Source organism: Myotis davidii, unplaced genomic scaffold (assembly GCF_000327345.1).
Source record: "Myotis davidii unplaced genomic scaffold, ASM32734v1 scaffold44, whole genome shotgun sequence".
NCBI lineage: Eukaryota > Metazoa > Chordata > Mammalia > Chiroptera > Vespertilionidae > Myotis > Myotis davidii.
The window spans coordinates 6610444-6621902 of NW_006299705.1; the positions used below are offsets into that span (position 1 = coordinate 6610444).

At 35.2% G+C, this 11459-nt stretch overlaps 1 protein-coding gene across 12 annotated transcripts in view; it reads right to left on the minus strand.

Moving 5' to 3' along the window:
• The window catches only part of SSBP2 (single-stranded DNA binding protein 2), a 240897-nt gene that overhangs the window by 21301 nt on the left and 208137 nt on the right, over positions 1-11459 (minus strand). For all 12 annotated transcript variants that reach the window (XM_006775496.2, XM_006775491.2, XM_015571601.1 and 9 more), the window contains 4 exons: positions 8495-8530; positions 6479-6533; positions 5202-5272; positions 2183-2261 (listed from right to left, as the gene is read on the minus strand). In XM_006775496.2, the coding sequence (XP_006775559.1) occupies positions 2183-2261; positions 5202-5272; positions 6479-6533; positions 8495-8530 (241 nt within the window). The remainder of the gene's footprint in view (positions 1-2182; positions 2262-5201; positions 5273-6478; positions 6534-8494; positions 8531-11459) is intronic.

Consider the following 11459-nt stretch of genomic DNA (forward strand, 5'->3'; position numbering starts at 1 on the left):
GGGGTGTGGCGGAGTGTCCCCATCAGGGGGAATCTCCAACACCACCAGCCACCCTGGTCTCTGACCAGCATTTGGTCTGAGAGGGTTCCTGCCACCAGCACCACTCATGTGCTCTACCAGGGGGCAGTGTGCTCCCCATGACCCTTAACTCTCAGAGCAGGAATTCCCATTTTGCCCACCCCTGGCCCCAGGAGAGCCAGGACACCAAACCACAGAATTAACTTCTCACCCAGATTCACTCACCACGTCAGGGATTCCCGTTTTGCCCACCCCTGACCCCAGGAGAGCCAGGACACCAAGCCACAGAATTAACTTCTCATCCAGATTCACTCGCCGCGCGGCCCCGGGAGCGTGGCCGAGGGGCGTGGCTGAGGCTGGCGCCGCGCCTTCCCTCTTTGCTCTTTGCTCACTACGCCAGCCTTCGCTCGCTGCTCCTGCCCGGGGCCAGCTGGCTTCGCTCTGTTGCTTGGTGCCTATGTATGCAAATTAACCGCCATCTTTGTTGGTGGTTAACCGCCATCTTTCTTGGTAGTTAATTTGCATATCGCCCTGATTAGCCAATGGGAAGTGTAGCGAAGGTACTACGGTCAATTACCCTTTTTGTCTTTTATTAGATAGGATTAGTTTAACAATTAATCTTCCTGACATAAAAATATAATGTTTCATAGTACATCATTCAGTCAACAGTCACAAATAAAGTTAGGACTTATTAACATGATTAATTTATAAATACGCAGGCATAATAGCTAAAACTGAATGTACATGTGCAATTATGCACATATGTAAATATGCATAGTAAAGTTCATTACAGAAAGTGATAAGCCACATGCCAAGCATATGTGAAACTCTTTTGTAAATTCTATTGTAGTGAATAATATAATTGAGAACCCTTTATGACCAAATGTCATCTTTTCTTGTGGTTAATTCTCTAAATTAAAAGACTGGAAAATAAATTATTTTGCAAGAAATTGAAAAATAAAATTCTAGAATGGTACTGTCTGGTAAGACTTTGTGTGATGACGGAAATGTTTTCTGTGTTGTTTGTTATGGCAGCCATTAGCTAGATGTGGTTCTGTGCACCTGGTATGTGGCAGTGCAACTGAGGAACTGAACTTGTATTTTATTTATTTTTAATTTAAAATTAAGTAGTCACACATCTAATGGTTACCATAATTGGACAGTGCAAATTAAGACTTTGAAACATAGGCAAAATAAGTATGCATCCTTTAGAGCAGAAAAATCTACCAATGGGTTGCAAATGATTTCTTGATTATTGAGGTTACATAGCTTTTCAAAGTATCAGAGGAGGTCATTTCCTGACGTTGGTGGGGCTGTGAAATCTGTGTATAATCTAAGTTACTCATGGGCATAGTTTCTTCATCTAAGTAAAGACGGTCCATTTTCAAAAGAAAAAAAAAAGATCACAAACCTCCATGCCCATCATCAACTCTTACATTAGTTTATAATACTGTTACTTAAACATATAAACATAGAATATATATATTTTTTGGTTTTGCATTTGGCCTATACAAGTGGGCTCTGTGACCTAGTCAATTCTGTACCATTTGTTTCCATCTCTCACTATTGTGAAACTCTGTTCACCTTACAGATATTTGGCTTCATTTGGCAAGAAGGCATCCTTTACGAAGTAGGGTTTCAGCTAGTAGTCACACTGCTTGAAATCAGCTCTATCACTGAACACACAAAAATGTGGACAGTTTTCTTTCTTAAGAGAATCATCAAATTATCCAGAATATGATACCAATTTTGTTTTAAAATAGAGACAAACATTAAAATACAGAAAAAAGTTAAGATTCTTGCAAAGAACTAGTTGCTCTGAGATTGTATTTAAAGACCTTTGGAAACAGAGATACCAGTTGGAGGATACTGCAGTCCTATAGGCAAGAATGCATGATATATGTCTTTTATCATTAAACACCCAGATTTGATAGGTTAAAGGAAATACCTGTGAATATGAGCTAGGTTAGAATAAATCTCACATTTCTGATTTTCAATTCATCTACAGTCATCATAAACAATACACTGTAGATTAAACTATCAGGATGAGGTAAAAGATGAAGCATTTCAAAATGAGTTTCTGTATACAGAAGAACTTTGCAAACTATAATACCCACTATGTAGAATTAAGGTTTTGTTTTGAATTTATTTGTAATATCCTTACCTAAAGAGCCATTCATGTGATGTGACTCCATTCCTCCTAATCCACCCATGGGTCCATCTGAACCAGGGCCCATTGGAAACTATTTAAAAAGTGAAGAAAAGAATGATGAGAACATTGAAGACAATTGTTTATATCAATGTTAAAATATCTGTCTTTAACATTTTAAGATAATTCCACAACTTATTTTTATTTTCAAGTAATAGAGATTACTTTCCTGGATTTTTTCCCAGCCTTATAGTCTCTAACTGGACTGTTCTACCTCCCCCATCCCATACCCTCTCTGTTTGGATCTTAGACTAATCCTTGTTCAGAACCACTTTTTTCTTCTTTAGGTGTCCTCAAGCAGGGAAGCTATACAGGCAGTGCAAAGGATAAACATTCTCTTCTATGCTACTGACAAATTGTACTATTATGAACAAGAGGTGATTTTGATGAAGTTGCTAAGATGATTAATACCTTACTAATAAGAATGATCCAATATTATTATACCAACATTAACTTTTTTAGCAGACAATCTATTTTTTGTTCAAATGGACATAAGTAATTTCATCTTATAGGTTAAATACAGGGCATGGCAAACGTAGGTTTATAGTTGTTTGTATAGAAAGTAATAGAATAATTAATAAATCATAATAAAAGAATAAACTCTGCGTTTTGTGTACTTACAACTGAAAACCTACTTTTGCCCCGCCCTTTTTGTTCAGCTCCTTGGGGACAGCTGAATAATAGCTAATTCTCCTTGGCAGTCTCAACTATGTCAGTTCAATGACAATCATTCTGCAGCAGTTATAATTAACATGTTAAAAAGCAGTGGCATTAACTTATTTTATTTCCAAGTGAAATCTTACTTTAGAAGTCTGGTAAAAAAACAACACAGATGTGAACAGATGTGCTGCGGCAGAGCTGGTGGTGGCGAGCTCATGGCCTGCCCACTCCATCTTTCCCTCATCTCCCTGAAATACTTTTGAGGAAACTCAGATCCCAGTTTGAAGACAAGCTATCCATATTATCTTATTTTTGCAGTTAAAACAACCTACTGGAAACACTTGCTCTTAAAATTTCCCATGCCAAAAGCATTTCTTCCATGTTGTATGGTAGAGAATATTGAATGTGATGTGTGCATGTGTGTGTGTATTTATGTGTGTAGATCGGGTAGTGGTAGCTACTAATCACATGGGCTTTTGGGGGGAAAACAATTCCCCCTCACAGATAACCTGTGTATCATCAACTGTGTGGGAATAAGATGGCTATCCGTCATCTACGATGATACAGATCACATGCTTATACATTTTCTCAAAATAATGTCAGTTCTGTTTGCGAAAATTTTATTGCCTAAAACCACATGGATTGATTTTCAGTAAACAACTTGGAATGTGTATGCCTTAACTGATAAGTCAAAGAAATTAACTTTGAACTTACAATTGTTATTCAGCTTTTGTCAAAAGCATAGTTCTGGGCTTAGAAACTAGTGCTGGTGAGGCCAATAGTCCATGAACTTATTCTGGTCGTTTTATCTGGACCCAACATAGACTATAAGTATATATATTTGAAGCACATAAAACTCCAGGCCTAGCCCTCCGCAGGAATTTTCTTTTACTACTGCTGGCTGAGATGAACAACATTTGAAAAAGTGACATGTTCACCTACTGTTCTTGGATCTCTTATCTTTGGATGGAGTTAGAGATCCAGAGTGAAACATACTTGGATGATGTCAGCGTAGCTGCCCCCAGAAATGTCTTCAGTACCATATGCTCTGGATTTCCTCCTTTGCTCCCTCCCTTTCAAATACCAAATTTTAAGATATGAAATTGCAGTGTAAAACTTTTTTTGGCTGAATTTCTAAAATGAACATTGCTCATTATCATATTTACTATTCTTTAAAATATCTGTGAAAACACGTTTAGACATAATTGATAGTTAATTGTTTATTGTCCTTAAAAACAATTTACTTGATTCTATAAAGAGAACAGTGATAACTGGAGGCAGTATTGCTTATCAGACACAATTATGCAAGCCACAAATGTGAACTTGCGTAAGTAAATTTAGATTTACTAGCAGCCATATTTAACAAGTAAAAAGAAATAGGTGAGGTTAATTTTAATAATATATTTTATATCAAAATTATTATCACTTCAACATATAGTCGATATACAAATTTTAATGAGATATTTTACATTATTTTTTTTATACTAAGCCCTCAGTGTGATATTGCCAGCACATCTCCTTTCAAATTAGCCAATTTTAAGTACCATCCATACTGGACAGATTCCCAGTTTCCCAGTTTCCCTTTGTCTTTACTGCAAGAAAGCTCCATTATAATAATTATTTCATTCTCAGTTTTTGGTACTTATGAAAATTCCTTTATGCCTCCTGCTTTTCTTTTAATTGAATTACCCTATATTTATATGTACATATCTGTGTAGTAACTACATTCTGTTAGAAATATCTTTTTGTTTACATGTAGGTCTTGTATCACAGATAAACAAAATATCATTTTCTTATAAGGTTTTGTGGGGAAAAAAATCACAATCATATGCTTTATTAAAACATCCAAATTCTTTCAGCAGAACTGCCTCAGGTCCATATTTAAACTCTGGATTTCAAAATCTAGAGAAAAATAAGTATATCCAACTTCCTTATTTATTGTCAAGTTTCTCAAGATAAAAAAAATAATAAAATAACGATCACAATGAAGAAATTAGTGATGCTAAAATGAGGTAACAATTATACATTACCTGTCATTTTCAAATAGTATTAATTATTAAGTACTTGAGATAAAATAAGACTATACACCAACATTTTATAATTAATTAGGTTTAGTTTTAATTTAAATTATATTGATATGAAATATTTCATATGTTATATATTATATTTTTTCAACTCAGAACGTAAGAATTTTATTTTCTTAATATCCAATAAGCACCTGGATTATAAAATATAAACCTTAAAGAGTATCCAAGAAATGGAATGCACTAAGAGTTCGAATACATTACAAAATTTTTTTAAAATTCATACTTACATTAGGCCTGTTAGGTCCAGGAGGTACTGCATTCATTAAAGTATACATGTTGTCTCCAGAGTTGGTTGAATCTGAAACAAAATATTACTTAATTAATATCTTTCTTTATAATCTATATCTAACTCATCACAAAGTAATAATCGAAGATGATCTGGACACCGCACTATTGTCTGTGTCCACGGGCTATGCATATATGTATATAAATTCCCCGGTTAATGGTTAATCTCTCCCCACCCACTCTTACACCTTGCCTTCCCGCTGAGATTGGTCAGTCTGTTCTATGCTTCTGTGTCTCTGGATCTATTTTGCGCCTCAGTTTATTTTGTTCATTAGATTCATGTATGAGTGAGATCATGTGATACTTGTCTTTCTCTGACCAACTTTTTTTGCTTAGCATGATACTCTCCAGGTCCCTCTATGCTGTCTCAAAGGTAAGAGATCCTTTTTTCATATACTGCTGACTACTATTCCATTGTGTAAATGTACCACAGCTTTTTTTATCCACCCATCTACTGATGGGCACTTGGGCTATTTCCATGTCTTAGCTATTGTAAATTGCACTGCTATGAACGTAGGGGTGCATATATTCTTTCTGATTGGTGTATCAGGTTCCTTAGGATATATTCCTAGAAATGGGATCACTGGGTCAAATGGCAGTTTCACATTTAATTTTTTTTTCAGGAAACTCCATACTGTTTTCCATAGTGGCTGCATCAGTCTGCATTCCCACCAGCATTATTAAATAATGATTACAGGAATACTCAGATATTTTAGTTTAGAAGATTAAAAAAATTGTCCACACTACATGGTAGATCTATTAGCTAATTAATAAATACCTATAGATATGCAGGATAAATAATATTGTAGGTACATGTACATCTATCTTAGTAAGATAATAGACTGGTAGGTCAGATTTGCTATATTAAACCTAATGGATCCATGCATTTGATGTGTTAACTTATGCAGAATTTTTCTAAGGTTTGAGATTTTGATCTTTTCCACAGTCTCAAGGAATCTTTTAGACAGATAATCATTGGACAATTCATACAGACCAATACAATTTACACCCTGATTATATGTTACTTACATAACAGAAATTTTCTAAATGCTTAAAGTATTTGAACAATAGGTGTTTAAGAACACGATTTCTTCCTATTTGCTACCTCTACTCTATTCCTTATCCATCAATGAGACAATGAATACTACTAACTTTCAGCACAATTTCTCTATTTTATTCTAATAATCAAATGCCAATGTGGCTAGTCTGATTACAATACCTGCTGGACTAGGCATGATGGGTGTTCCCGGTGGCCCTCCACCTCCCGGAGGACCCTATATAATTATACAAAATTTCAGTAAAAGTAAGGCATTTAATTGAATAATATAAATAAAAACATAAGAAAAGTTAGACTTATTTTAATAGTGATGCAATTTGAAAATAACAGAGAAAATTAATTTTCTCCATAATTTATTTTCTTTTAACATATAGTCATTTTAATCTTATGCAAAGTATAATTCAGTTTAAGTATGTTGAGATTGTTTTGACAAGTTTCCCAAAACAATGAGCCTGTAAACTGACTTATTATTCATGACTTAATCACACCAGATATAATGAGGTTAAGGAGAAGCCATTTAATCAGGTCTTTACAAATCCATAAAAGAGGAGTAATTCATGTGTATTTGTGATTTAGGTTATTGTATTTTTCTTATGGTTTGTATCTGTGGCTCTTATAGGAAATTAACAACCAAAAGATATTTCTATGTTTAAGAAATACACTGATTCTATTTCTTTCTTCTATCAGTGTCAAGTAAACCTTCTGGAGCATTGCACCTTCATCTATCACATCAATCAGAAATGAGATGCAATGGTGACTAATGCTGTGGGTTACTAAGGCTGTAGCTACACAGTCCACCTGAAACAGAGATTAGGTAACTCTAAAATTATTCAGTAATTTCAGATGTACAGTAGTCAAAATAACTAGTAAGTGGCTAAAGTTTCACTTTATCCTGAGTGTGCAGACAGAGTCTATTAATTATTTCAAATGACATATGTAGTTGGTATTTAATAAGCAATTTAAATTCCTATTTAAATAAACATCTTTAATTTCATAAAACTACACGGTGTCCCCAAATGTATACACACTTTGAATAATTATTAATTCCAATAGATGAAATCTGAAAATAAATATCAATTGAGCTATCAGCTATTAAGTGTGTGTACATATTTTGAGATATCTCATATATAGCAGGCTTATTCTTAAGTGATTTTAAGAAAAAATAGGTTTTATCCCTTTTTTTTACTTTCATTTTTGTTTCATAGAAAATGTGAAAAATATGAGACTTCTTTAGTTTGTGTAACTTAAGGAAACAATGAGCACAGGTCCAACGAGGCATGAGCTTTTCACTATATTCATACCACACTATTTCCATGGAGGGTAAAGTACTCCCTTTTCCTATTCCAGTTAGCCACCACTTCTGAAAATTTCTTCAGGAAAGAGTTTCCTTTTTACAATTTTATCCTTGCTTCCCTGTTAGGCATTTCTCCTTAAAAACAGGGTGGGGCAAAAGTAGGTTTACAGTTGTGAGTATATGAAACTCAAAGTTGATTCTTGTGTGATTATTTATTAATTAATGTATTATTTTCCATATGGACAACTGTAAATCTACTTTTGCCCCACCCTGTGTCATAATGGCCTTGAGATGCATCAAGGATTTATTGTAATGATGGTTAAAAGGTCATTTGCAAGTTCAAGAGCTCATGTAAAATCTGCTCATTTGACTTGATGAGGTATATATTAATTATTTAAAAAATTTTAATAAGTACTAAATGTTAGTAAGAAAAGTATTTTAAATTTCTAAGAATGAAAAAATTACTTAAATATCCCTCCTCATTACCAGTCATTTTTCTGCTATTTGGTTATCTTTGTGATTGGGAGAGTTAAAGAAGTAGGGGTGTAGATTATTCTCCCGAAGAACTGCAAATTCAAGCATATCATTGTGTAACTGGGGAAGGCTTTCTCCATGATTGGGCAGAGTGTATTGTACAGGTTTACAGAAACATATGCTAAAGTAAGACACAGTACTCAGGGCAATCTTGGCCAGATTGATAACTGTTTCACTAATGAACATCAACATATGTACTGAGGTTGGCAGACGAAACAACTCAATACAAATTAGATGTTCACATCTTGGCCAATACACAGGGGCTCTTCTTAACATCTGGACAACGATTTCATTGCCCAAATAAAACGTAACACCAATTCTTATGAGCAAAGAAACCCAAATGTACTTACTACATAATTCCCAGGAGATGCTGAGGAGTATGGGATCTGGAACATAAACAGGACAAAAGAAAAGAAAAGTTTGCTTTTTGTAGCAGCATGGAGAATGACCTAAAATGACTCTATTTTCTAACTTTTATCAAGTTGTTTTTTTAAAAAATTTTAAATACTTTTTTAATTGATTTCAAAGAGGAAGGGAGAGGGAGAGAGAGACAGAAACATCAATGATGAGAGAGAATCATTGATTAGCTGCCTCCTGCAGGACCCACACTAGGGAACAAATCTGTAACCCAGGCATGTGCCCCAACCAGGAAGCGAACTGTGAACTCCTGGTTCATAGATTGACACTCAACCACTGAGCAACACTGGCTTGGCCTATCAAGTTTTAAAATGTATGACAAAGGATAGTAATGGGAAAGGCATTTTTATCTGAGTGCTAGAAAACTCAATAAATGCAATATTTTCTTGAATTTACAAAAAAAGAGTAGACTTTAGTCAAGAGGAGTTTAGACAGAATTCCAGCTAGCTTTAAGTTATATTGGTTTTAGGCCAGTTGTACTCACTGCTTAATACTAATGACACATTTTGTAATTAGAAAGATATATATTCGTGCAGCTAAAAACCAGAAAGCAGAGTTCTTCAAATTAGTAGCTTTTACAGATGCAACTTCTAATTTACGTGTATTCTGAGATACAGTGTTTTTTTTTCTTAAAGACAGGTTTCAGGGTACTACATTCATGCAGTACCTAATAATACATAGACCTCATCTTTGCTCCTTTCCTTTCTAATTAACACTAAAAAATATTATAATAAATGCAAAAGATTTTGTTAGTATAAGTCTCCAAAGACGACTAATTTGTGAGGACCAGACATAGGTAACAAATTCCCTCTTTCTCTTCAAATTAAGCTCTGAACCAAGTGCTTTTCTAGAGAATAAAAGATGTCAATATAACACTGCTATGATAATTTTAAAAATAAAAACTGGAAAACATATAAAAATAAGTTAAATCCAAGTATTTTCTTTCTTCACACCAGCTGACTTGCTTACTTACATGAAGATTCTGCCCACCCAGAAGAGGCATGTTTGCCTTATTCTGAATAAAGCCAATAAATTTTTATCTTCCTGCAGTCAGCCAGCCAGGGCCAGAACAAGACCTTTAGCATAGCAAACAGAATATAGTGCCTGTACCTGTAGCCCTCCTTTGACCCCAACGCCTTCCATATAATTAAACATAGGAAAAATATGCGACCATATTCTTTTTATATTTTAAGCAGAAGGCAGTACAACAAAGCTATGGTTTTCTATTGGTGAATAGGTCTTTGATTGGGGAAATATTTAATATTGTTATTTGAAAATTCTCTCCTCATTGACTGGTGTCCTTGATTTGCCTTAAGCACAAACCACGTGACTCTGAGGCCCTTGGTTGGTCTGCCTACGGGTAACTAGGCACTGCAGATGGCCATTGCCAGGGTGCCCCGCATCACTGATGATGAGTACGACTTCCACAGTGAGTACTGGGCAATAAATATTCACTCAACTTGGTGAGTGAAAACAAGTTTGCTCTCTTGGGCCCCTTTGAGTTCATGATCTACTGTCCATCCTTTGTTTTGTATTATTTTGAACTTGTGCATCTGCCCTCTTCAAATGACCAACTTAACCACTGGCTCCAATTATTTTCTCCCTATAACTGGCTCATGTTCTTCGCCTCTCTCTTTTGCCTACCATCATTCCTAAGAAATTTCAAAATACACTCTAACCACCAATCTTTGGCATTTACATTTCACTGCCTTCCTTTATAATATTTCAATAAAAATCTCCGATCACAATTCTTCTACGTTTACTAAGTCCATTTTCCCCTACTAGCTTCCTACTAAATTGCCTCTGCCCCTCCCCATACCCCTGTCAGCATTTTATTTCTTTCCCCGATATCTTAAATTCATTAGCCTAAAGCCTACTTTGTTTATTTCCACTATCTGATTACCTTTTCTGTTTTATAGTAGGGATTTTCTGGAAAGGAACACAAAACAAACTTGACAAGGTCCCAAATATAATCATGTTATCCAGCTTCAATCTAGTCTTCACGAGTATGTGGAAGCATTTTGGAAGCCTTTATGGAAGCCCTGAAGCATTTCAGTAGTGTGCCAGTAAATCCTGCAAACTCCTGGGGGGTGGAGGATGGGAGGTTGGGGGGGCGCGGGAGGTGAGGGCCCATGTTGTAGTCAATTTCTGTGGTGTAAAAATTCCCATATGGCAGATTTCAAGCTACCAGTGATCGACAATCAGCTCACAAAATTCCTGAATATTTAACAACTGACTTTTGTAAGCTGGCTGTCATGATGATTATACCATCCTGAGTTGGTACCTTCTGTCATACATTAAAGGCATCAAATTCTTGCTATGCCTTCATCTTCTGATCAATACTTTATACTTTATTATTTATAAATTTAATTTTTTATCCATTTATGTCTGGTAGAAAAAATATCTTTCTGTTTGTTTCCAAAGCTAGCCTCTCCTGACCATCCCATTTCTCCTAAGTCCTTGCTCCTTTTATATTTTTAATTTTCCCCTCTTCATGGCTCCTTTAAATACAGTTAAATATAATAAACATTTGAAAATACTGAAAATATTTATCTCATCTAGTTGTTCAATGTATTTCCATTTTTGCCCTGTTGAGCTCTTTGATTTTGGCTTATCCTTGCTGTTCCTGCTTTATATTCTTTGATACCCTCATTAAAACAAAAGGAACATTTGGGCTCCTACCCCTAGCATTTTACTGAATCTGCACTCTTGAAAGTTACCAGCAGTATCTGACAGCCTAGCATGAGAGAAATAAAATATAACAATGTAGATAGAAGTATTATGTGGGTACAGAAAGTATATTTGAGCTGGGCAGCTGAGACTTACGGAGAGTGGGTGACCACCAGAAAGACAAAGAACAGCGTGAAAGATGAAAGTAAGAAAGAAAGAAGAAAGAAA